Source organism: Callithrix jacchus, chromosome 9 (assembly GCF_049354715.1).
Source record: "Callithrix jacchus isolate 240 chromosome 9, calJac240_pri, whole genome shotgun sequence".
Taxonomy (NCBI): domain Eukaryota; kingdom Metazoa; phylum Chordata; class Mammalia; order Primates; family Cebidae; genus Callithrix; species Callithrix jacchus.
The window spans coordinates 120,201,976-120,228,281 of record NC_133510.1 but is presented as its reverse complement, the minus strand read 5'-3'; the positions used below and the strand labels follow the sequence as shown (position 1 = coordinate 120,228,281).

The 26,306-nt window shown below is 41.6% G+C and overlaps 1 protein-coding gene and 1 pseudogene across 4 annotated transcripts in view; both read left to right on the top strand.

Annotated features, from left to right (window-relative positions):
• Nucleotides 1-26,306, top strand: part of FBXO21 (F-box protein 21) — a 45,062-nt gene that overhangs the window by 2,242 nt on the left and 16,514 nt on the right. For 2 of the 4 annotated variants that reach the window (XM_035257759.3, XM_035257758.3), the window contains exons 3-9: nucleotides 1,670-1,764; nucleotides 10,402-10,523; nucleotides 13,189-13,335; nucleotides 13,636-13,772; nucleotides 15,366-15,502; nucleotides 19,763-19,942; nucleotides 20,916-21,048. In XM_035257759.3, coding sequence (XP_035113650.1) covers nucleotides 1,670-1,764; nucleotides 10,402-10,523; nucleotides 13,189-13,335; nucleotides 13,636-13,772; nucleotides 15,366-15,502; nucleotides 19,763-19,942; nucleotides 20,916-21,048 — 951 coding nt within the window. The remainder of the gene's footprint in view (nucleotides 1-1,669; nucleotides 1,765-10,401; nucleotides 10,524-13,188; nucleotides 13,336-13,635; nucleotides 13,773-15,365; nucleotides 15,503-19,762; nucleotides 19,943-20,915; nucleotides 21,049-26,306) is intronic. The other 2 variants (XM_035257761.3, XM_035257760.3) reach the window with 1 other exon arrangement.
• LOC108593233 (proteasome subunit alpha type-6 pseudogene) lies at nucleotides 22,125-22,940 on the top strand (annotated as a pseudogene).

Below are 26,306 nucleotides of genomic sequence, written 5' to 3'. Positions count from 1 at the left end.
GTTGGCCAGGCTGGTCTTGAATTCCTGGCCTCAAGTGATCCACTGGCCTTGGCCTCCCAAAGTATTGGGATTACAGGCGTGAGCCACGGTGTGCTGGCCTCATGGAAGTTTCTGTAGCTGCTCCTTATCCCTTTTTGTAACTCTGGAAAATAATCCACTCTGATGTTTTGAGTTCAGCAAACTATTAGATACTTATTTCTGGTTGGGGTTATAGAAATAGAGCCAATCTGATTTATTTCACTTTTTTATTTTACTAAAGACTCCTTTGGATTCTTTAATTTTAATTACTGTTAATGGAGTTTATAATTTGAAATTATTTCAAGGCTTTTCAAGTTTTGAAAGGGAAAATGTGAACTTTGGACAAATTTGAATGTTTTCCCCTATGGAAAATGCAAATAGACATTGCTTAATGTAATTTGTTTCTATAAATATTTATTAGTGTTAGGATAAACAAAATTTGTATTCTCCTTTAGAGAAGTCATGTCCTGGCTGAAAGCATTCATAATCAAATTGTAAACGCTGATCTGAATGTGTTTGCACTCACATAGATTTTGGCACTAGCTATGTTTGATGCAGTTGGTCATGGACTATGAGCTTGCAACCTCCACTTCTAGTCCAGCTGGTTTTGTGTATGTTTTGAACAGTCCGTGCCTCTGTAATCATGATGGATTGTTGTGTTTTTTCTTCAGCTCTCCCTTTCCCTCTACCACTGCTTAATTAGAAGTATGTCAAGGACTTTGAACACAGCGGGAGCATACTTAACATTAATCTGTGGGTGGGTGATTGCTTTGGCCCAGGATCTTGGTGTTCCTGTGTTCTCAGAACGCATGCAGGTTAACCTGAAATGTTCTGGCTACAAAGATGTTTCTGCAAAAAGAAAACTGGGAGAAGCCATAGAATTCTAAGCTGAGAAGATCTTAAAGCCATCTTTACCACCGCCTGAATTTACAGAGGAGAAAACAGGCCCAGTGGATTACAGGAGCTGCCTAATTTACTGATGTACCAGGCTTAACCTCTCTCTCTTAGTTGAGTACAGCATAGACTACGTGAAATAGTCATTAAGAGATTTTGTAGTTCTAGTCCTTGTTCAGATCTAGTTTTTTTTTTCTTTTTCTTTCTTTCCTTTTTTTTTTTTTGAAATGTAGTTTCATTCTTGTTGCCCAGACTGGAGTGCAATGGCATGATCTCAGCTCACTGCAACCTCTACCTCCTGGGTTCTAGTGATTCTCCTGCCTCAGCCTCCCAAGTAGCTGGGATTATAGGCATGCCTAGCTAATTCTGTATTTTCAGTGGAGGCGGGATTTCACCATGTTGGTCAGGCTGGTCTCAAACTCCTGACCTTAGGTTATCCACCTGCCTCAGCCTCCCAAAGTTCTAGGATTACAGTCATGAGCCACTGTGCTTGGCCAAAGCTAGTTTTCTTTACATTAGAATTCTGAGTTGTCAGTTTCAGAGATTCCAGTCTGTGAAAACATAGTTGATTACAAATAACAATAAGATCTGAATAAAATTATTGTTACTTTCTACCCATGACTGGTAGTGCAAGATAGTGTAAAGTAACTGTTAACCTCTGTCGTAGTGGACATCTTTATTTGAGCTGAAATTTGTGAGAGTGACAGTTGTATCAGTACTTACAATTGAGGCCTGTTTGTATTTGTCTTCTTCATAGGTTCCTTGTAACGGCTTCAGTGACATTGAGAACCTTGAGGGACCAGAGATTTTTTTTGAGGATGAACTGGTGTGTATCCTAAATATGGAAGGAAGGTAAGCCATAGTTTTAGTGGGGATTTGTTTGTTTTAATAACTCCAGAATAAATAGCTGTAATTTCTGTGTGGCTAAACCCTGGAATATGTGATTCTAAATATTTCACGCCTTGCCATAGTTACAGTTTTGAAAAGTTCTGCGTATATTAGGTAGATACACCAAGACAATTGACATATAAAGAAACCTTACAAAAATCCTTTTGGAATACTTTTGGAAAGAAAATGGAATTAATGTTTAGCACTGCTACAGGTTGCATACTGTGCTCTGGACCCTTGTATCTTTTGTGGTGTTTAGAAACCTCTGGTAATAGAAATCATCCTTCCTTCATTACTACCTCTCCACTTAGTACTACCACATTTGCCTATCATGAATTCAGTCTTTTAATTTAAAAATAATTTCTTAGGCAAGTCTTAATTTAATGGATGATTATTTTACAATTTCTGAATTGTGGTACAAAATAATCTTACTTTGGTCTTTGAACACTGTAGATCTTTGGGTGAGTCCTTCTTTTATCTTCCAGTCAAAAAACTGTGTTATTAGGGACTCAGGTGAGTCCATCAAGAAGAACCCCTTACCTCTTGGTTATTGCTTAAAATTTCTTACACCTTTTATTTTCTGCTGTGAAGGTTAATTTCCAGTTTTTACCTGGAAGATGACTGGGCATCCAGCCTAACTTGCCTGTGGAAAAGACTTTCTTCTGTAAAAGTTCTGAAATCTTTCTAGTGATGGCAGATAAGAATGCTAGTTTAACATCTTCCTTAAAAGGAATATTTGTGAAATATCTCAAAACAAGGCATAAAATATTTCTGGGTTTTGTTTTTTGGTTTTGGTTTTTTTTTTTTTTTTCGATGGAGTCTCACTTTAGCCCAGGCTGGAGTTCAGTGGCACAATCTCGGCTCACTGCAACCTCCACCTCCCGGGTTCAAGTGATTCTTCTGTCTCAGCCTCCCTAGTAGTTAGGACTACAGGTGCCTGCCACCATGCCTGGCTAATTTTTGTATTTTTAGTAGAGACAGGATTTCACTATGTTGGCCTGGCTGGTCTCAAACTCCTGACCTCATGATCCACCTTCCTTGGCCTCCCAAAGTGCTGGGATTACAGGCATGACCCACTGTGCCCAGCTACTGTTGTTTTTTTAAAGGGAATTTAGGAGAGAAATATCTATCAGTGGAACAACTGTGGGTAGAGGTAAGATGTGTCACTATTCTAGGCCTTGGATGAGTTCAGATGTAGAGGTCATTTTTCCATTTCTATTTTGGTTTATCTATAAATGAATTGAAGTATGATCTAGTAGTAGTCAGTATGGTGCAGTCTTAAAAATAAAGGCTGACTTGTGTGTTTTCCCATGTGCATATATATTTTTAAATGCATAAATGGGATGTTGGTTGTTGTGGTTTGATGTTTAGTACAGACTTGGTTTTTTCTTATTTATGCTGTTTCCTTTTTCCTCCCCATTCCCTCTGTTTACATTGGCCTTTCCTGTCCCCGCCTCTGTAATTCTTGATAACAGCCAGGTTGCATTCTTAATGCTGACAGACAGTGATGAGTTTGGGGAGGGATCATTATTGCCCAAAATTGGGATCACGTAATAGGTACTTTTCCGTCTTGTTTTTTCTCATTCAGTAGTACCTTATGGAAATCCATTCTCATCAACTGGTAAAGCATCAGAATCACTTTTCTTAATGTCTACTTATTCTTTTGTGGCATGTTACATAATTTATTTATTTATTTTTATTTTTATTACTTAGAGATGAAGTTTTGCTCTTGTTGCCCAGGTTGGAGTGCAGTGGGGCGGTCTTGGCTGACTGCAACCTCCACCTCCCAGGTCCAAGCAATTCTCCTGCTTCAGCCTCCTGAGTAGCTGGGATTATAGGTGCCTACCACCACACATGGCTAATTTTACATTTTTAATAGAGATGGGGTTTCACCATGTTGGTCAGACTGATCTCAAACTCCTGACCTCAGGTGATCTGCCCACTTCAGCCTCCCAAAGTGCTGAGATTACAGGTGTGACCCACTGAGGCCGGCCTACATAATTTATTTAACCATTTTCCTACAGATGGACAACCATTTTCTTTTCCATTCTGTGTCACTGTGAGTAGTGATGTTTCCAGGCAGTAGAGTCTTGGGAATGGGTTTCCCAGGTCGGAATACAGGGTGTTATTGAAAGGCATAAAATAGATAGCGTGTTCTGGAATGTGAAGACTTACTATCAGAAAAAATGTCAGTTCTCCCCAAATTAACATATAAACCTAGTGTCATCCAATTATGATTCAAACAAAGTGTTTTTTGGGGGGTGGTAAGCAGGGGGAGTTGTTTTGTTTTTTTCATTTGGATGTCGTAAAATATATACAGAAGACTAAATTTGCATGATACCCAAGAAGAGCCAGAAAAAATTTTTTTAGTAATCGTAGTAAGAAACTTGCACCACTAAGATATTAGGACATCTTATAAAGCTACTTATAATCCAAACAATACAGTGATTAAATAAAAAGAGCTGCATCAGTAGCAGAGGATAACTGACAAATGCATCCCAGAATAAAAGATAATTTAATATATTTAAACTCTGAGGGGAAAAAGGGGATTTTTAAAGAAACGGTGCTGGACATAACTGAATATTCATCTGGAAGAAAGGAAAGCATTCATCCTATGCAAAAATTTCCCAAAGGATTAAACAACTTAAACACAGTGAACATTCCTCCAGAAAACAGGAGACTTTGTGTAGTCTGGGGAGACTGCCTTAACCAAGAGTGACAGTGCAGAGGCAATGACAGAGCAGAGACTTCTGTATGGCCAAGGAGACCATGACCCAAGGCAGTAGGACTCAAGAGAAATTGAAAAATGTATAAAGGTTAGGTGGATGGCATTCACAGAAGAACAAGTCTGAACAGCTAACAATCATGGAAAAACCTTTTAATTCACTATTCAAAAAGTGTTAAATAAAACAGCAATGAAATACTGCTGTTTTATGTATCAGATTCACAAAAAAGATGAAAATGCATAGCCAGTAAGGACATATATTGTTACAGTCTTTAGGAATAAATACTAATAGATTACCCTTTAGCCCCACACATATCTTTTGAGCTTAAAATAGGATTGTTTGTTTGTTTTAGAAAGAGAGTCTCACTATCACCCAGGCTGGAATGCCGTGACGCAATCATAGCTTACTGCAGACGCAGATCCCTGGGCTCGAGTGAAGTGATCCTCCTCCCTCAGCCTCCGGAGTAGCTAGGACAACAGGCACGTGCCCCTGCACCTGGCTAATTTTTTCTATTTTTTGTATAGATAGAGTCTTGCTTTGTTTATCAGGCTGGTATTAAACTCCAGGCCTGAGATCTTTCCAGCCAGGCACAGTGGCTCATGCCTGTAATCACAGCATTTTGGGAGGCTGAGGCGGGTTGCTCATTTGAGATTAGGAGTTGAAGACCAGCGTGTCCAACATGGTGAAACCCTGTTTCTACTAAAAATACAAAAATTAGTAGGGCATGGTGGTGCACGCCTGTAAACCCAGCTACTCAGGAGGATGAGACCGGAGAATTGCTTGAATCTGGGAGGCCGAGGTTGCAGTATGGTGAGATTCCAACACTGCACTCCAGCCTCGGTGACAGTGAGACTGTGTCTCAAAAAAGGAGAAAAACAGATCCTCTTGCCTTGGCCTCCCAGTGTGCCAGGATTACAAGTGTGAGCCCCCATGTCCAGCCTTGTTTGATTTTTGAGACAGGATTTCACCCCGTTGCCCAGGCTAGAGTACAGTGATGTAATCATGGCTCACTGTAACCTCGAACTCCTGGGTTCAAGGGATCCTGCGGCCTCAGACTCCTGAGTAGCTGGGACTATGGCCATGTGCCACCATGCCTGGCTAATTTCTTTTTTTTTTTTTTTTTTTGAGATGGTGTTTCACTCTTGTTGCCCAGGCTGGAGTGCAATGGCATGATCTTGGCTCACCGCAACCTCCCCATCCTGGGTTCAAGCAATTCTCCTGCCTCAGCCTCCTGAGTAGCTGGGGTTACAGGCAACCACCACCACACCTGGCTAATTTTTTGAATTTTTAGTGGAGACGGCGTTTCACCATGTTGGCCAGGCTGGTCTCGAATTCCTGACCTGCCTTGGCCTCCCAAAGTGCTGGGATTACAGGCATGAGCCACCGCACCTGGCTGCTAATTTTTATTTGATAGAGACAGTGTCTTACTATGTTGCTCAAGTTAGTCTTGAACTCCTGGCTTCAAGTGATCGTCCCACCTTGGCTTTCCAAAGTACTGGGACTATAAGTGCAAGCCAACGAACAAATAAGTTTTTTTAAAATGATAGACTACCTTACATTTTAAAATATTTTGGGATGCCAGTTTTCATGGAAGATCCTGTTTGTATTCATTCCTGGCAAATGTTTATTCCTGGCAAATGCCATTCCCTGGCAAAAGCATGGGAAGGAAGAAGTGTAGTTTCCATAAATGCTAAAGCATCAGCATAAAATCAATTTGTGTTTATGATGTGCTATGTGGTCTTAAATAAGAGGCTGCCCAGGGCGGGCATAGTGGCTTACTCCTGTAATCTCAGCGTTCTGGGAGACGGAGGCAGGCGACTCACGATGTCAGGAGTTCAAGAGCAGCCAACATGGAGAAACCCCATCTCTACTAAAAATGCAAAAAATTAGCCGGACATGGTGGCAGGTGCCTATAATCCCAGCTACTATAGAGTCTGAGGCAAGAGAATCACTTGAACCCTGGAGGTAGAGATCGCAGTGAGCTGAGATCGTGCCACTGCACTCCAGCCTGGACAACAGAGTGAGACTTTGTCATAAATAAATAAATAAGGGCATACACTGTACCCAAGAAAATTGTCCCAGAATGACCAATACCGAGACATATTTTCATAAAATTGCTGGATTTTAAAGACAGGAAAGTACTTTGAGCATCCAAGCAAAAAAGATAAAGTCATTTATAAGGAAAAGAAAATGAGAATATCATCAGACTTTTCAACAGAATTTTTTTATGCCAAAGGAAAAAATAACTTATTTAAGATACCCAAGGATCTAAGGAAAATGTCAGCCAAGGATTTTTATATCCAGCCAAACTGACTTCCAGATATGAAGACTGCACACAAACTTAACAACTTAGAAGAATCAGTGACTTTTCAGTCCTTCCTGACAGACCTCCTGGAAAATGAACTTCAAATGACCAAACCCCCTACACTCCCCACCAAAAAACCCAGAGAAACACTGATATAAGGACTGATAGTGAGCACTAAATATGTATTTATTTGTAGATTTAAATTCAAACGAGGGTTCTAGAGGAGAAAGTATTGCATGTGTAATGGCTTTAAGATACGTCAGTGTAAATACAATGCATCTGTTTAAAAAAAAAATGAATGGACAGTGGGGGGGAACATATGCAGAATATTTAGCTGTTTTCAGTAATCATGAAAGTGATGAGTAATCCCAGCACTTTGGGAGGCCGACGTGGGCAGATCATGAGGTCAGGAGATCAAGACCATCCTAGCCAACATGAAATCCCATCTCTACTAAAAATAAAAAAAAACAAATTAGGTGTGGTGGTGCGTGCCTGTAATGCCAGCTACTTGGGAGGCTGAGGCAAGAGAATCACTTGAATCCAGGAGACAGAGATTGCAGTGAGCCAACGTCGAACCACTGCACAGTGAGTCTCTGTTTAAAAAAAAAGTGATGAGAACGTTTGTCTTGTTATTCTGAGGCTGGTGTGTATGTATGAGAGAGAGAGAGATGGAGGGACGTAAACGAATAACAGCATGATATTCTAATTTTATCACCTGTGATATCCCGGAGAAGCAGAAGTCTGGAATACATAGATATAAGATAGACGAAGGTCAGATCCATATGTTTTTGAATTGGAAGTGTCAGTATGAACTCAGAAAGTATTTTATATTTAAATACACGTAGGTGAATGGAAGTGCATGACATATGTACATGTACACACACGTGCACATCCACACTAGGCTTCCTAGGTCTGTTCCTGAAAAGATCTAGAAACTAACCTAGTGAAATTGATATTTCTTGGTATCCAGATTGTCATCTTGTTACAACATTTTCCACGTAAGGAGCCAGGAGAAAGACTGATTCTATGTCCAATGTAAGGATTTTAAAAAGATGAGCCTGGAGCATCCTGGAAACCTAACCAGATAGTAAGAAAACTGACACCACTTTATGTTGGATGTATTGAGGAACCCACATGAGGCCTTCATTAGCCAAAGATGTGGCAATTTAAGCATCAGTGTGGATAATAACTGGAATGGATTGAAATGCATCGAAGATGCTTGGCTCCATGAGTTCATAATAATATTAAAAACAATTAATTGGTTACCTTTGAAGGATAAATAGAAATTTGCATCATTATTTTGAAAAATTGTGAATAGAAGATAATGAGCATTTATCCTGACTTTTCCATGTATTATACCATGGGGGATCAAATAATAGACAGGGGGAGGCTTCCCCTTACAGAATCATCCCAGCTAATAAATTAAGAAGGGATGGTTGAATTCTAGTATGGCCACTTTGTAACCTTGAATGAATTAACAGATTGAATGAATTAACAGATGGAGGCATTGAGTAGCAATGCTGCTGACATCACAAGAGAGACACACAGGCATTATTGCCTCCTGATGGGAGAATGTACTACCTTCTGTGAAGTTGTCTTGCTAAATTAATGGAATCTGTACCTGATTGAGCCTCTACATCCAATTTACAGGAGACCAAAATATTGAAGAACATGTTAATCTACATCATGTGGGTGGGTACAGTCAGCAGATTCCAGATGATGGGAAACTGCAGGTCAAAGAACCCAGGTTCTTCAACAAAATACAAGGGGGAAGAAAGATGGAGGGGGATCCTGTAGATTAAGAGATTTAAGAGGCATCAAAGCAGACTCGGCTGTTGAGGGATGCATATTTCGTGGTAATACTAAAGAGAAAAGCAAGGATGACTAGAGGTGTGGTTTGTGATTATTGTTGAGAGGCCCTGGAGGGCTTTTTGGCTGTTTGCAAAGTTTTCTTTCTTGGCAAAAGTGGTAGATCCAGGAGTGTGCCTTGTAATGATTGATTAAGCTGCTTGTTTGTTTCACAACAATTTTCTAGATAGATATATTTTACAACTCAAAGGTTAAAAAGTAGATAACACGTAGATCACTCTGCAGGTTTTCATTGACCTCCCTAAAGACTGGCAGGTTGTTTGTTTCTTCATGAAGTCAGCCAGATAAGTTTCATCACTGTCTCTCTCCTACTTGTTATAATCCCCATATATATTTGGGATATGTGATGAGGAATTTTATTCACTCAACAAGTTTTATGGAACATCTACCGTGTGCCAGACACCATTCTCGGCACTAGGAATACAGCAGTGAACAACACACAAAACAGTCCCTGCCTTCATGGGCTTATATTATTAAGTGGGGGAGCTAGGCGCTAAGAAAAATAAGAAATTGATTATATTAGAAAAGGAAAAGTGCTATCGAGAAATATAATCGGGGAAGAAGGCAGAGGAGTGGTGAGGGAGTGCCATTTAAAATAAGGTAGGGGGCCTTACTCAAGGGGACGTTTGAGTTGAAGCCTAGGAGGAGGTAAGAACAGACTGCAGATCTCCAGGAGAATATTCCAGGCAGAAGGAACAGGTCACTAAGGTGAGCACCTACCAGACAGAGTAAAGGAATGCGTCGGTGGCTGGACTGAGTGGGAGTGATAGGAATTGGGGTCAGAGAGGTAATGGCGTGAGAGTTCAAGAGACCTTTTAGGTCCTCGTTAGGTTCATGGAGCAAAGTGGGAACCCTCTGGAGACTTGGAGTCGACGATTGGGTGACATGACTGTACGTGTTACTGGAGTGCTCTGGCTGCCATATGGAGGATAGACTGGGAGGGGCCAGGTGTGAAGTGGAAAGCTGAGGTAGGAGGATGTTGCTGCAACACAGAAACGCTGATGGGGAAGAATGCATGTTTTGGATGTATTTTGAAGATAGTACTGGTAGCATTGGCTGACAGGTCTTGAGTGTGGCTTATGAGGGAAAGCAAGGCATCCAGTATGACTCGCAGGTTTTTGGCCTCACTAAAATGATGGAGAGGCCTTGATCTGAGATGAGGGTGACTCTGGGAGGGGAAAAAAGATTAAGGAGCTCAGCTATCTGAGTGGAATGTGGAGTAGATAGATAGTAGCTGATACACAGCTCTGGAGTTCAAGAGAGAACTCTGGTCTGGAAAATAAATTAGGAGTTTTCATAATATGTGAAACCATGAGACTAGATGAACTCACCATGATAGTGAGTGCAGAGAAGGCAGCAGCCCTGGCAAAAGCAGGGGGACCAGCAAAGGGTTCTAGATGCCTCCCCATCTTCTGAACCTCCCCCAGCTCAATTCCTTTTTCAGGCTGCTCTTTCATTTCCTTTACAGGCAAGTAAATCTGAAACCAGGCAGATAACTTACTTAGATTTCAGTACAACTAATTTAGTATTTTATTACAATTCAAAGACTGCTATTTACTTCCACTATAATAAGTATTATAAGATAATGAACCAATTATATTTTTCTTGTTCAGCAAACTACATGGTATGTTATTGTAAAGTAAAAAATAGATAACTGAAAGTTTTTCAAATCTTAATTCTTACTGACTTGTTTGTTTCCAGAAAAGCTTTGACCTGGAAGTACTACGCAAAGAAGATTCTTTACTACCTGCGGCAACAGAAAATTTTAAATAATCTTAAGGCCTTTCTTCAGCAGCCAGATGACTATGAGTCATATCTTGAAGGTGGGTCTTTTTCCATATATGTGGACAGTAGTATTTCCATAAACTGATTAGTTTTTTTTAAGACCAGCGGAGGGAATTGTCATGTTCCTCTGGTAAAGCCGTGGAAAAGTTTATCATGTTGTGTGGGCTTCTGCAGGTTGGATTATGACCGATGAGATAGTTAAAACTATTAAAGTTAGAGCTGAGATTTTTTTCTTCTTTTTTAAAGATGCATCAGTGGCTTAAAGTGTAAGACTGACACTTTACTAATGAAGTAAATTCCTGTTTTTCTGAGCTTTAAGGCATCATTTCCAAATCAGAAGTAAACGTATCCAATTTTGTCTCCCTGTGACCTTGAGTAAATCCCTTAACCTCTCTGGTTGGAGTTTATTGAGGACAGAATGTTGCTGGGCATCAGTGAGTCTCCTTGTCCATAATGAGAAGTGAGAAGGAAGAAGTTGGGTGGACAGGCAGGATGAAAGGAGTATCTTTTTGTTCAGGAACAAAGTACGACTTCCATTTTTTAAAAAAATGATTTTGAATTCTTACAGTATTATACAAACATTCCCATAAATTATGATTATAAAATATAAATATGACTTGTTTTTTACTTTTATTCCCTACTTCTGGTGATTTACCTGATTGTTGATTTCTTTTCCATTCTAGTGTATCTCATAGTCATGTTCCCATTCTATTACTATTCCTTTTTCTAAAATTATTTATTTATTTATTTTTAGGGACGGGGTCTTGCTCTGTCACCTATGCTAGGTTCAAACTCCTGTGCTCAAGTGCCACCACACCTGGCTGGCTTCCATAACTAGTCTCATGCAGTCTGTGGCCACCTCTCCCAGCAACAACTTTCTGAGTAATACTTGCTTTCATGAACATTGCCCCCTCTTCCCTCCAAGTCAGCCAAAATATTAGTGCCAGCCTAATTAGAAACCTATGTTTTCACCACTGCCTGTGAAACCTGCAGTTCGGGCAGCCGATTTCCCTTTTGTATTAAACCTCTACCTGGTTTTCAGTGTCCTGCATAATCTGGTTCAGACCTTTTGCTCTGTACTCTCCAGGATGTCCCATTTGCTCCGGCCAGGCCATTGTCTAGACTGGTAAATCACAGATAGGCCTGGCTTTACTTCCTCATTCATGATGTCCCTCCTCCTCATAATCCCTCTTGAAAATCCTGCTCCCTCTCCATAATTCGCTCAAGCCTCACTTTCATTAAATTCCCACTGACTACCTGGCGATTTTACTCACCTCAGAGCTACAGTAGCCTTTAATGGTTAACTGTCTTGCATTATTTCTGTTTGCTATGCATACATTTTGTTTCTGTAACTAGTCCCTAAGCTTCCTATGTTGCATCCTTGTGTTAGGATTGCTGTATACCCCACAGTGCTTAGTGTAAATGCTTACCAAGTATATGAAAACCTAGTATCATCCAGAAGTAAATGAAACATCTGTTTCAGTTGATTAAAATAAATTCTCACCACCCTAGAATCCCCTCATTTGTATACTGGAGTTGAGAAGCATCCTATCTTTTGTTTATTTCACAGTTAAGAATAGTGTATTTTTTTGTAGCTTATATATGAAAACAAATACTGCTTTTTCATTTTCTAAATACAAAGTTATAATTTCCAAATAACACTTCCACATCAGTATCCTAAGCATTGGGAAGCCAATAGAAGTTGTTTACTAGTTGAGTGAATGACAGATTGCTCTCCAGGGTTCTGATCCTTGATGACTGACTAGAATAATGCTTTTACCATTGAAGAAGTCTGGGAATCCTAGCATTAGGAAGGAAAGGACTTCAGAAATGTGCAGCATAAATTCCTTCAGCCTCCAGGTAGGGAAGCTGGGACCTACAGAGGCCCAGGAGCCAGTCCCTGGCTGGTGGCAACACTGGGACTGAGGGTTGAGGTGTCTTGACACTCATTCAACTGCTTGCAGCTCCATGGACCGTTGGTAAGGAGGTCCAGGTTCTGAGCTGGTCTGAGATCTCTTGAATTTAAGATGACTCAAGAGTTTCCCAAGTCACAGTGTCCTTACTCAAATGATGCTGTTAGCTCTTCAGTCTCCAGTTCCAAAATTACCTAAGGCTGTGAAGAGGAGTGATTCTTAAGAGACTGTCTGCAGTGTGCTCTGTACGGCTTTTCAGCTGTAGGTTCCCTGAGCATTGGAAAGTAGGGTTATCTCCTGAATCCATTTACTGTTCACCCTTAAGAAGTGTAATTTGTTGAAATGGCACATCTGTCATGGAGGGCTTTCAACTTGGTTTTTTGTTGATGTTGTTTTATTTTAAAGGAACTGCCTTACACCATTGAGTTTTCAGAGTTGTTGGATTTTGAACCTGTAAGAGCCAGGGAGAGAGAAATAGCTTGACAAGCTCTCCTTGATGTCATTTACTTCTCTTTGTAATAGAATATGAGACTGCGTCACATATCATGCAGTTTTTTAGTCCATGACCTCTGAGAGAAGTTTCGTTTATTATTATTTTTTTAAAGTGTAAGCTCCTTTGTTATGAAAATGTGTTGCTCCTTCTCAGTGTATTAGCAGCAAGGTCTGTGGCCAAAATATAAAACTTATCCAATGAGATGGTGTAAAGAGCCATGTCCCAGGATGTCCAAGGTAAAATGCCAAATTAATAAGAGTAACAAGAATTTATTTGGCAATTCTTGTTTATTTACAGGTGCTGTATATATTGACCAGTACTGCAATCCCCTCTCTGACATCAGCCTCAAAGACATCCAGGCCCAAATTGACAGCATCGTGGAGCTTGTTTGCAAAACCCTCCGGGGCATAAACTGCCGCCACCCCAGCTTGGGCTTCAAGGCAGGTGTGGCATTGCTTTGGATCTGGCTGTATTTACAAAATAGGGGAATTGGTTAATTTGAGAGATTTGTTAGTGTGCTTTCATTATGTCGTGAAAAAGTGATAAAATGACGTAACCACGTTTACCTGGTTAAAGTATTGAACCTAAAGCACTTCAAATACATACTGCCTTCTGCTTCTTAGATTGGCAACACTTGATTCATATTGCTAGGCCACTGTCAGTATCTTCATGTTGTGAGTTGTTTGGGGCACCTGTCACAGCCTTATTTGTGCATGGGTCCCAGAGTAGGTCTCTCTGTTTCAGGTGAATCATCCATGATAATGGAAATAGAACTCCAGAGCCAGGTGCTAGATGCCATGAACTATGTCCTTTACGACCAACTGAAGTTTAAGGGGAATCGAATGGATTACTATAATGCCCTAAACTTATATATGCATCAGGTAAATATAGGTATAGTAACATACGGGTATGGTCATATGGGTATGGTAATATATATTTTTTCTTTTATAGACAGGGTCTTGCTCTGTTGCTCAGGCTGGAATGCAGTGGCTTGATCATAGCTTACTCCAGCCTTAAACTCCTGGGCTCAAGCGATCCTGCAGCCTCAGCCTCCCGAGTAGCTAGGTCTACATGACACCATGCCCAGCTACTTTTTTTTTTTTTTGTAGAGACGAGGTCTTGCTATGTTGCCTAGCCTGGTCTCAAACTCCTGGCCTCAAGTGATCCTCCCACCGTGGCCTCACAAAACACTGGGATTATAGGTATGAGCCACTGTGTTCATCCTATATGTGTTTCTTAAGCTTTTCTCTGATAGACCATACATTCTTGAGGGCCAGTACTATATTTTCCATCTCTGAGTGCTCATTGAAACTACTTTTCATTCTGCTGTAAGGATATTGTTGTGGAGTTTATCTGTTTCCTCATGAGTAGCCTCCATATGCAAACCCTTGAGATAAATTTTTGACTAAAAATAGATATTTCTCTGATTCTGGTCAGTTTGTATCTCGTGAACACTGAACTGTGAAATCAATCAGTCTCCTCTTTTTGCACTGGCCTCTAGTCAGTTGGGGGAACCTGTAACCCCGCTGTGTCAGGTTTCCATCTGTTATATTTTTTACTTGCTTCTGCCTACCTCCATTTTCATATTTATTTTGTTGCTCTATATGCTACTTTTATTTTATTTTGTTACATCTTACATACTTTCCCTAGAAACAGTCTTAAATTCTTTCTGGAAGGAGGAGGACCTAAATCAGGGCTTGACCAACTTTATCTGTAAAGGGCCAGGCAGTACATTATTTTAGCTTTGGCCAGGTACAGTGGCTCATGCCTGTAATCCCAGCACTTTGGGAGGCCAAGGTGGACAAATCACCTGAAGTCAGGAGTTCAAGACCAGCCTGGCCAATGTGGCGAAACGCCATCTCTACTAAAAATACCAAAAAAAGTAGGCGTGATGGTGGTTGCCTGTAATCCCAGCTACTCAGGAGACTGAGGCAAAGAGAATCACTTGAACCCAGGAGTCGGAGGTTGCAGTGAGCCGAGATTGTGCCATTGCACTCCAGTCTGGGCAAGACAGAGTGGGACTCCCATCTCAAAAAAAAAAAAAAGTTTCAGCTTTGAGTGCCATGTGGTCTCTGTTGTTAACTCAAGTTCTGCCTCTGTGGTATCAAAGGAGGCACAGATAATATAAAAACAACTGAGTGCGGCTGTGTCCAACAAAATTGTATATACTGACATTGAAATTTGAATTTCATGTTATTTTCATATGTCGTGGAATAGTATTGTTTTAACTATTTTTTTAAATATTTAAAAACGTAAAAATTTTTCTTACATAGGCTGTACAAAGATAGCTGGTGGGCTGGAATTACCGTGGACCATAGTTTACCGACCCTGACCTAAATAAGTGAAATACTCACTTAAGCCTCAAAAATGAGCATCGTGCCCGATGCCCAATAGGTGCCTCATGAAATGTTTATTGAACGAATGAGAACCTTTAGCTCATCCCAGTGAAATAAAAGCATTTTTTTTTGCTTTAGGTTTTGATCCGCAGAACAGGAATCCCAATCAGCATGTCTCTGCTCTATTTGACAATTGCTCGGCAATTGGGAGTCCCACTGGAGCCTGTCAACTTCCCAAGTCACTTCTTACTAAGGTGGTGCCAAGGCGCAGAAGGGTGAGCATCTATGACACATGATCTGTGGTCCGGAAGATTCAGTCCCTCTGTGCTGAAGGTGTTACCAAACAGGTTAAAAATGGCACTAGGGTGATGTTTTGTTTCCTGGCTGTATCAGTGTCAGTATTCTGGTTGTGTTATTATACTGTAACAGTGAAGATGATACCATCAGGGGTCTGGGAAAGGGTACTCTGGATCTTTCTGTATTTCTTGAAACTGTATGTGTGAATCTACAGTTATCTCAAAAAGTTTCATTTTAGAAAATAAGACTGACTTCAAGGTCTTTTGTGGTTCTCAGAGTCCCTTTGTTCCAAAGCAGATCAGATCAAAGAGTTCTTAAAGAAATTATTTCTTTTCATTCTTCCATGAAATCTCCTCCTTTGTCCCACATGAGTGGGAGAGGAAGGGAGGGAAAGAAAGCAGGGGAGATTGAACAGGGTGGCCACATTCCCCTTCAGGTAAGGTCAATAACTGATGGGAATTTTAGAGACCTGGTAGTATACTGAGTTCTCTTCTGTTCTTTTTTAAATCTAGGGCTCTGTAGAGCAGAAAGCTCCTTTTCAGTTATAGTCTAGCTTTTCTGAAAGAAATAGTTCAACAGATAGGAATATGTTTTTATTAAATCTACAATTTAGGGGAAAAGGAAAAAAGTTATTTACCTATGTCCTGATCTTTGAAACTATGTCTTAATGATTAACTCTGATACCCTTTAATGGTGAGTTGTGTGATAGAAAGTACCAGAGCTGTGAAGTCAAACTTTGTTCAAACTTTGCCCTCCTCTGAGGAAGCCTCAGTTTCTCTTTGGTAAAATGGATTAATGTTTTTTATAAAGCAGCTTGGAAGATTAAATTAAATCACCCAGTATATTATACACCCAGGTGAGTTTCCAATGTGACATAGCAAAAAAGTACAATTGGTCTCTATTCCTGTCTCTTAGTTTAAAAAATAAAACATTACATATTTAGTCAAAGCCTCCCAGGTACTCTTCCTCATCTCTTTCTCCCTCCTTCTCCTCTTGAGAGCCAACCACCAGTTTGAAAATGTTTATTATTTCTTTCTTTTCTTTTTTGAGACAGGGTCTGGCTCTGCCACCCAGGCTGGTGCGCATTGGCGCAGTCTCGTTTTACTACACCCTCCATCTCCTGGGCCCAAGCTGTCCTCCCACCTCAGCCTCCCTAGTAGCTAGGACCACAAACATGCACCACAACCTGGCTAATTGTTTTGTTTTGTTTTTTAATAGAGTTGGGGTCTTGCCATATTGCCCAGGCTAGTCTCAAACCCCAGAACTCAAGTGATCCGCCTGCCTCAGCCTCCCAAAGTGTTGGGATTACAGGCATAAGCCACCGCGCCTGGCCATGTTTTGTTTTTTCCATGCAAATGTTCATATGGATCACTCTGTTTATTTAGGTTGTCATTACTGGCCTTAAGAAGATTTTGTCTTTTTTCTTCATCAAGCTAACATCTTGGTAGATTTGTTCTTAGAAACCTACCTTTTTTTTTTTTTTTTTTTTTGCAGTTGTAAATGGTAATTTTTTAAATTACATTTTCTAAGTATTAATGTATACAAACATGTGGTTGATATCTAGGTACAGTTTTGATCTTCAGTTCCTTGGCTGAATACATCATTAGTGCCAATAATTTGTCTGTTTCTGGCTTTTCTCTGTGGATAATCATAGTATCTGTGAATAGTGACAGTTTTGTTTCTTCTTTTTTTTGATAACTCATATATTTGTTTCTCTTACTTGCATTACTCGGCTAGCTAGATCTTTTTGTACAAAGTTGAATAAAAGCAAAGATAGCAGGCACCCTTGCCTTGGATATGACTTTAAATGGAATGCTTTTAGAATTTCAGAGCCAGGCACTGTGACGCACGCCTGTAGTCCCAGCTGCTTGGAAGGGTGAGGTAGGAGGATTGACTGAGCCCAGTAGTTCAAGGCCAGCTTGTTTGCCCAGCTTGGGACAGGGTCTCAGAAAAAGAAAACAAAAATTTACCATCAAGCGTGATGTTGGGGGCAGTTAGGGATTATGAAAGCTACCATCTAAATTCCTACTTTGCTTAAGTTTTATTAATAGCTAGGCATTAGATTTTTTTTTTTTTTTCAAAATTCTTTTTCTGTGTCTACTCATATGATGCAGTTTTTCAATTTTAGTCCATATGTTTAGAAATAGATTTTTTTGTTGTAATAGAATTTCTTCTTTTTAACTTGTAAGTTCAGGTGTACATGTGCAGGTTTGCTACATAGGTAAACTTGTGTTATGGGAATTTGTTACACAGATTTATTTCATCATTCAGATATTAAGCCTAGTTCCCATTATTTTTCCTGATCCTCTCCCTCCCCCCACCCTCCAACAGGCCCCAGTGTGTGTTGTTCCCTGCTGGGTCCATGTGTTTCCATTACTTAGTTCCCACGTAAAAGTGAGAGCAGGCAGTATTTGGTTTTCTGTTCCTATGTTAGTTTGCTAAGGATGATGGCTCCAGCTCCATCCATGTCCCAGCAAAGGACATGATCTTGTTCTTTTTGTGGCTGCATAGTATTCCATAGTGTGTATGTACCATATTTTCTTTATCCAGTTTATCACTGATGGGCATTTAGGTTGATTCCATGTCTTTGCTATTGTGAATAGTGCCGCAGGGAACGTGTGTGTGTGTGTCTTTATAACAGAATGACTTATATTCCTTTGGCTATATACCTGGTAATGGGATTGCTTGGTCAAATGGTTTAGCCATATTCAGGCCTTTGAGGAATCACCACACTCTCTTCCGCAATGGTTAAACTAATTTACATTCTCACCAACAGCGTATAAACATTCCTTTTTCTCCACAACCTCCCCAGCATCTGTTACAAAATAGATTTTTTCATGTTCAGCTTCCATTGTTGTGGCACATCTAACCTAGTCACGTGTTTGTAAAATACATTGCTGCATTTGATTTACTCATGTTTTACCCAGGATTTTTGCATTTATGATAGCTCTTAAATGATCTTGGCCTAGAAATTTTTGTATATTTGTCTTTAAGAAGTTCTGGCCTCATTAAAAGAATTGAAGAGTTCCTTGTTTCTAGAACATTTATATAAATTTTTTGTACTTTCCTCATAGGTTTATTTATTTCATTTTTATTTTTTTGAGATGGAGACTCACTCTTGCTGAGACTGGAGTGCAGTGGTGCGATCTCAGCTCACTGCAACCTTCGCCTCCTAGGCTTAAGCGATTCTCCTGCTTCAGCCTCCCGAGTAGCTGGGATTAAAGTCACTCACCACCACGCCTGGCTAATTTTTGTATTTTTAGTAAAGATGGAGTTTTGCCATGTTGGCCAGTCTGGTCTCAAACCCCTGACCTCAGGTGATCAGCCTACCTCGGCCTCCCAAAGTAGTGGGATTACAGGTGTGAGCCACCATACCCAGACATATAATTCTTATATTCTTGCCAAGGGTAGGTTATATATGACTCAAGGAACAAATTCGATTGGACTTTTTAAGCAGCCAAAAAAAGGAATATGCTACACAATTTATAGTGGGCATGAGATCAAGATGAAACAATAGCTCCGTAAGAAACACAAGTATCCCTGAAACAGAAACCCCCAAATCCCTCCGTGAGTCCTTGTAGAGAGCAAGTCTGGCAGTGCAGTGAGAGCTTGTATCGTGTGACCACTGCTCAGCCTTGTGCTCAGCGAGGGCCAGCCCCAGCGTCCTAGTGCTGTTCAAGTGCAGGTCTCAGAAGGCAGACCTGCAAGAGGAGCTGTGTGATCGAGGCCAGGGGCACAGCTCTCTGTACTCTAGCACAGGGTTCCCAGCCCAAGGCTGTGATGGGCTCAGTAGGTCTCTGACCATCTCAGCATGTCAGCAGAACCAGTGGCTGAATCCTTCCTGTGTGAGGTGCTGTAACTTTTATCAGATCATCCAGGGCCCAGGATCCACAGATGGTTACCTGCTACTAATCTATGGAATTAAGACTGCCTTGGGCATTTCATAAATCTTTATCTTAGCCGAACTTGTACATACTCCTGGCAGTGAGTTTTAGTCTTCCTGAAGAATGTTATTAGATGACATACATCGGTGCTGTTTTTTTAAATGTCAGTGTGTTGTGGTCTTGACAGAGCAGAGTTTGCACAAAGGGGTTAGATTTTAAACTTGGACAAGACCTTGATATTGTAAGTAGAAATGTTATGGTCTCAACCTTCAGCCCATGATTTGAGCTACTTACTGTGGAGACTTAAAATAATGAGTTGTTCGGCTCTCATCTGATATTTGGCTCTTTGGATAGGGCGACCCTGGACATCTTTGACTACATCTACATAGATGCTTTTGGGAAAGGCAAGCAGCTGACAGTGAAAGAATGCGAGTACTTGATCGGCCAGCACGTGACTGCAGCACTGTATGGGGTGGTCAATGTCAAGAAGGTGTTACAAAGAATGGTGGGAAACCTGTTAAGCCTGGGGAAGCGGTAAGGTTTTCTTGGTTTTCTAGTACTTCTGCTGAGCACATGTCTTTAGAGGTTTGAATTGTGTTCATGATGTGCCAAGTGACTTTTCTTTGAGATCTTTGTAGTAGACACTGACAAGTTCTCTTTGCAGGTACTGAAAGCATTCTTCAGTAACAATATCTTAGACTGGGAAAGATTATTTTTCAAGGGCAAGATTTTCTCATATCCAAATACTTCGCCATCTTTTAATCGATACCTTCCTATCATTAGATAAGAAAAAAAAATAGGAAACTACCTTGTTTCTAAGTTCAAGGAAATTTGTCCTACAGGGAAATTAGAAAGTTGTAGGCTGTATATTATAGTAATAGTTTTCGGTCTAATGACAGAATTCTTCTTTCAAATGACTATTTTTTAGAGCAGTTTCAGGCTAACTGCAAAATTGAGCAGAAAGTGCAGAGTTCCCATATCCTCCCTGCCCTACACATGCACAGCTTCCCTCACTGTCAACATCCGCACCGGAGCGGTGCATTTGCTGCAGCCAGTGAACTGCACTGACACATCATTATCACCCAGAGTCCACGGTTTCCATGAGGGTTCACTCTTGGTCTGGTATATTCTGTGTGTTTGGACAAACACATAATGACATGTGTTCCCCTTTATAGTATCACACAGAGTAGTTTGGCCAAAAATATCCTCTATGCTCTGCCTACTCAGAATTCATTTTTAATTATGTACAGTGTTATTGCAGTGACTGCTTAATAAAAGTGCTTATGATTTTAATTTGGTACCCATCACCAAAGTAGGATACAAGGTTTATATTTATTGTGTATTTTTTTTCTTAAGAGCATTGTATCTCTGTTGAATAGAGAAGAAATAGCAGAATCAGAAAACATTTGGGATTTGTGTCAATTATATTTAAATTCTGGGCTTCAGAAAAAAAGTCTTTGCTGAAGAAACAGACAGGATAAGACAAAGATTATTTTTCCTCTGCTAGGGAAGGCATCGACCAGTCGTACCAGCTCCTACGAGACTCACTGGATCTCTATTTGGCAATGTACCCGGACCAGGTGCAGCTTCTCCTCCTCCAAGCCAGGCTTTACTTCCACCTGGGAATCTGGCCAGAGAAGGTAATTATTTAACTTTGATGCTTTGCCCTTGCCTTAGAAAGAGGAGTCCTAGATTGAAGGGTTCCCTGTGACAAGCTTAATCTTTGTGTTAACATGGGGAATAAACACAAATTTATTCAGTCTCCTAATCATAACCCATCAGTAGATTTTATTTTTCATTTCTTATTCTAAGGGAAATTGATTCTACTGCCAGGAATTCCCTGTTGTCTTTATGGTCAGCTCCTTCAACCCTAGAACCACAAAGCCTCTGTCTCTGCTACCACCCACTGGGGCCCTAAGATCTTTTTCTCCGAGTCACCTTCACTCAGCAAGGGAAAGCAAAGCTGTAAATGGTCAACCTTCAGCCGTGCTGTTAGCAGCTAACATTGGCCATGAATAAATAAGTGCTCCTGTCAGACGCAGGAAAGTTGGATCTTAAATATGTTCAAGTCCAGCCACTGGACTAGAGAAGGACTCATTTTGTCTTTGAAAGCCATTGAATTTTGGTACTGTTTCACCAGAATTTCCTCAGTTTTTTAATGACCCCCTCTGGGCTGTAGCACACACTTTCAGCAGGCTGCAGTGTTGACCTCCGCGGGCTATGTGGATGCGGCACGTAGAGGCCCATTGTGTATAACAGTGTGCAGGAGCCAGCCGCACCTTCCCACCAATGCCTTGGCTCTTCTCTGGAAATATGTGAATAGTCCTTTTTGTTTAGAGTAGAATTTAATTGTGAGCTCTCACAGGCTATCAGCATAAACTCATTTCCCTGTGTCATTAGAGAGGGAGGGGTACAGTCTTTCCTGAAAAAGTAAATATTCTAAATGACTCTACATTGCTTAGATTGAAAGTCTCACTGATTCACAACTTCGAAGATCTAAAATAGTTCTAAGAATGGATGCATCAATAGGAAAATCCCGGCAACTTCCAGGAGGGGCTTGTACGCTTCGTGTGGGAGCTGCTGGGCCCAGAGATTGTGTTTGAAGTAGCAGTTCTACCAACATGTGGTTCCAGCGCCGGTTTTGACCACCACATTACCATTTTTTCACCTGAGGGTCCAAGTAGAATATGCTTTTAAGGCTATTAACCAGGGTGGCCTTACATAAGTAGCTGTCAGAGGGAAAGACTGTGTGGTAATTGTCACACAGAAAAATGTACCTGACAAATTATTGGATTCCAGCACAGTGACTCACTTATTCAAGATAACTGAAAACATTGGTTGTGTGATGACCAGAATGACAGCTGACAGCAGATCCCAGGTGCAGAGGGCACGCTATGAGGCAGCTAACTGGAAATACAAGTATGGCCAAGAGATTCCTGTGGACATGCTGTGTAAAAGAATTGCTGATATTTGTCAGCTCTACACACAGAATGCTGAAATGAGGCCTCTTGGTTATTGTATCATTTTAATTGGTATAGATGAAGAGCAAGGCCCTCAGGTATATAAGTGTGATCCTGCAGGTTACTACTGTGGGTTTAAAGCCACTGCAGCAGGAGTTAAACAGACTGAGTCAACCAGCTTCCTTGAAAAAAAAGTGAAGAAGAAATTTGATTGGACATTTGAACAAACAGTGGAAACTGCAATTACATGCTTGTCTACTGTTTTATCAATTGATTTCAAACCTTCAAAAATAGAAGTTGGAGTAGTGACAGTTGAAAATCCTAAATTCAGGATTCTTACAGAAGCAGAGATTGATGCTCACCTTGTTGCTCTAGCGGAGAGAGACTAAACATTGTCCTTAGTTTGCCAGATCCATGATGTCACTTACCTGTGTGTTTGGTAACAACAAACCAACATTACGGAGATCCCTGGATTGAAAAACGAGCCTCTCTCATTCCTCCTACCGCCGAGTGGTTAGGACTCTATATAAATAAAAAGAGTGCTTTTGGGGGAAAAAAAAAAAAAAAGAAAATCCCAAGCCTCCTGTTTAAAGAAAAGGTGTAGGCCGGGCGTGGTGACTCACGCCTGTAGTCCCAGCACTGTGGGAGGCTGAGGCAGGCAGACCTCCCGAGGTCAGGAGTTCAAGACCAGCCTCACCAACATGGTGAAACCCTATCTCTACTAAAAATATAAAATTTAGCTGAGCATAATGGCAGGCACCTGTAATCCCAGCTACTCAGGAGGCCGAGGCAAGAGAATTGCTTGAACCCAGTAGGAGGAGATTGCAGAAAAGAAAAGAAAGAAAGAAAAGATGTCATCTGTAGCCCACATAGCAAATATCCTCTCAGAACATCTGTGTAATGTGGTAGAGGAATTTATTGGGAAAGAAAACTCTCCACCAAAGTTATCAGTTAACTTGTCCAAGGTGTAATTTATTTGTTTTCATTTTATTTAAATGTTTTAAATTAAAATTTTTTTTTTTTTTAATAGAGACTGGGTTTCACCATGTTGCCCAGGCTGGCCTTGAACTCCATCTTGGCTTCCCAAAGTGCTGGGATTACCAAAGTGTGACACCACACCCTGCCTACTTATGTATTTGTTTTATTTGGGGGTGTTTTGTTTGTTTCTTTTTGAGATAGGATATCACTTTGTCTCTTGGGCTGGAGTGCAGTGGCGCGATCTCAGCTGACTGCAGCCTCTGCCTCCCAGGTGCAAGCCATTCCCCTGCCTCAGCCTCCCCAGTAGCTGGGACTATAGGTATGCCACCACACCCGACTAATTTTTGCGTTTTTTTGTTTGTTTGTTTAGTAGAGATGTGGTTTCACTATATTGGCCAGGCTGTTCTCAAACCCCTGACCTCAAGCAGTCCGCATTCCTTGGCCTCCCAAAGTGCTGGGATTACAGGTGTGAAACACCACACCTGGCCCCTGCCTATTTATTTTTGATACCAGGCTATACTGCCTATTTATTTTTGATAGCCAGGAAGAGCTAAGAAACACAAGCCCCCTTGGTCATTATAGCAGTAATCCAGGGTTGTTATGGCTGTGATGGAAATAGAGAGGGTAGGATGGTGAGATTTTAGAAGTCAGGAGTACTAACTGAATCTTCTCAGCAGCCTTATAGGGTAGATATTATTTTTATTTTTGCCTTGATGCAAATAATGAAACCGAGGCAGTGAGAAGTTAAATAACTTACCCGAGTCTCCTGCGTGTGCCATGATGGCACCAGGAGTTCAGTGTGGGCAAGGTGGTGCCCGGGCCCACCCCACGAGGCATCCCATGGTCTAAGGCTAAAGCGTTTCTGAAGAAGCCAACAGACAGGCACATTCTCCTTCCTGCTGCCAGACCTACATCCTCGTCATGACCTAGAATTTTTCTTTCCCTCTTTTTCTGCCTTTCAGTGGAAAAGGTATCCCTCCAATTTTCCAAGGCAAACCCCCATTTCTTCTGTTGGAAGTAAAACAAAAAATACTTCCTGTCCTCCCTGCAGGCATTTCTCCAGGTCACTACCTTTCCTCCTCCCACAGAGCTAAGGTTCTTAGGCTGCCTCCCACTCGCCAGGAACACCAGGACCGTTCCCATGCCTCCTCCACAGGCACTGTTCTTGCCAAGGAAGCCAGTGACCCTCTTTAACTGAAACCATTCTCCTCATTGATAAATGAAGTACACACTGTTTCTTTCTGTATCTTTCTCCATCATTGCTGGCTACTCCCTTCTGGGAACACTCAGTTCCTTTCGCTCTGGTTCTAACGCTCTTGCTCTTGCTAGTTCTTATCTTCCCTTCAAGGCTGAAGGATAATTTCTAGACATCTTCTGCCCTGCACCTGTGCCCTAGGACAGTGCCCTGACTGTCTGCTGTGGCTGCTGGAGCACTGGAGCCCTGCCTGGACCCTGTGCTCCAGAGCAGCATATCCACACGCCTGCTACACCCGTGCACGTGACTCAGTCTCCCAGATGGGTGAAAGTCAGCCTGCTGAGAGCAGCACTTCTGCAGCTTGAAGCAGCGCCCCGGCCTTCTGCTTGTCCTCCTTCTCTCAACTCTGAGCCCCTGTGAGCCCACTCTGTATGCAGGCCAGAGAAATCTTAACAAAATATCAGTTATGTCCCTTCACTGCTTAAACCCCTCAGGGTGGCTCCCCTGTTGCCTTGAAGACCAGACTCGTTCTCCGTGTGGCTTTTAGGTTCTGGGTGACCTGGCCCTGCCTGCCTGACACTCCCCCACTCCAGCGGCAGCCCCGTGGTCCTCTCCTGTACCTGCCAGTTTGTCTGTGTGTCTGCGCTGTCTTGCTTCAGTCTTTTGTGCATGCTGCGTCTCTCTGCCCAGGGTCTCTGCTCATCCTCAACTCCATCTGCTTGCTCACTTCTGCCCAGCTGTCAGCTTAGACTTCTGCCTCCTCCGAAACCCCTTCCCTGGTTCCTCTGCACTGCCTGGTCAAGTTCTCCAGTCGTTCTGTGCTTGCCCTTCCCAGAGCTTCATCCAGTCTGTGGTAGCTGCTGCTCTGTCATCTGTCTCCATTAGAACATGTTCTTTAAGGACAGGGACCAGGTCTTGTTCCTAACTGCAGCCTTCTCCATGCTCTCAGCACAATTCCTGGCCCATGATAGGGGCTCAAAATTTTTTTCCAAATGACTAATTAAGAAATGACTTCCAGGTGCTGTGGCTCACACCTGTGATCCCAGCACTTTGGGAGACTGAGGCAGGTGGGTCACTTGAGGCCAAGAGTTTGAGACCAGCCTAAGCAATGTGACAAAACCCAGTCTCTACCAAAATAAAATACAAAAAGTAGCCAGGTGTAGTGGCATACGCCTGTGGTGGCACATCACCTCAGCTACTTAGGAGGCTGAGGTGGGAGGATCACCCGAGCCTAGGAGGTCAAGGCCAAGGCTGCAGTGAGCCATGATCATGCCACTACACTCCTACCTGGATGACAGTGAGACTGCATCTCAAAAAAAAAAAAAGTGGCGGAACTTCATTAGATATGAATAAATGAGAAGACTCAAAGGGGATGTTTAGAGTTTCCAGCATGGGGCAGTTTATGTCACTCTGAAAGTAGGTATTTGGAGAGCAGGCCTGTTTTGGTGGTGGAAGAAAGTGTTTTGTGTAGGGTATGTTGCATTTATCCTGACCTGAAGGCATTGAGTGCAGACGCCCAGTACCCTTTAGCGGGAGCTCCTAGCATCAGCGTCTGGTAACTGAAGCCCCAAAAGTAGCAGAAACCACAGACAATGGATATCAAGAAGGTGGAGCCAAGAACTTCAGAGAACCTTAGAGGGAAACTGGAATTCAGGGACAGAGCAGGGCTCAGCAAACTACAGCCTGTGGGCCAGATTCACATAGCCCGCTTTTGTGAATAAGTTGTATTTGTTTACTTATTATCTACAGCTTTTTTCAAGCTACA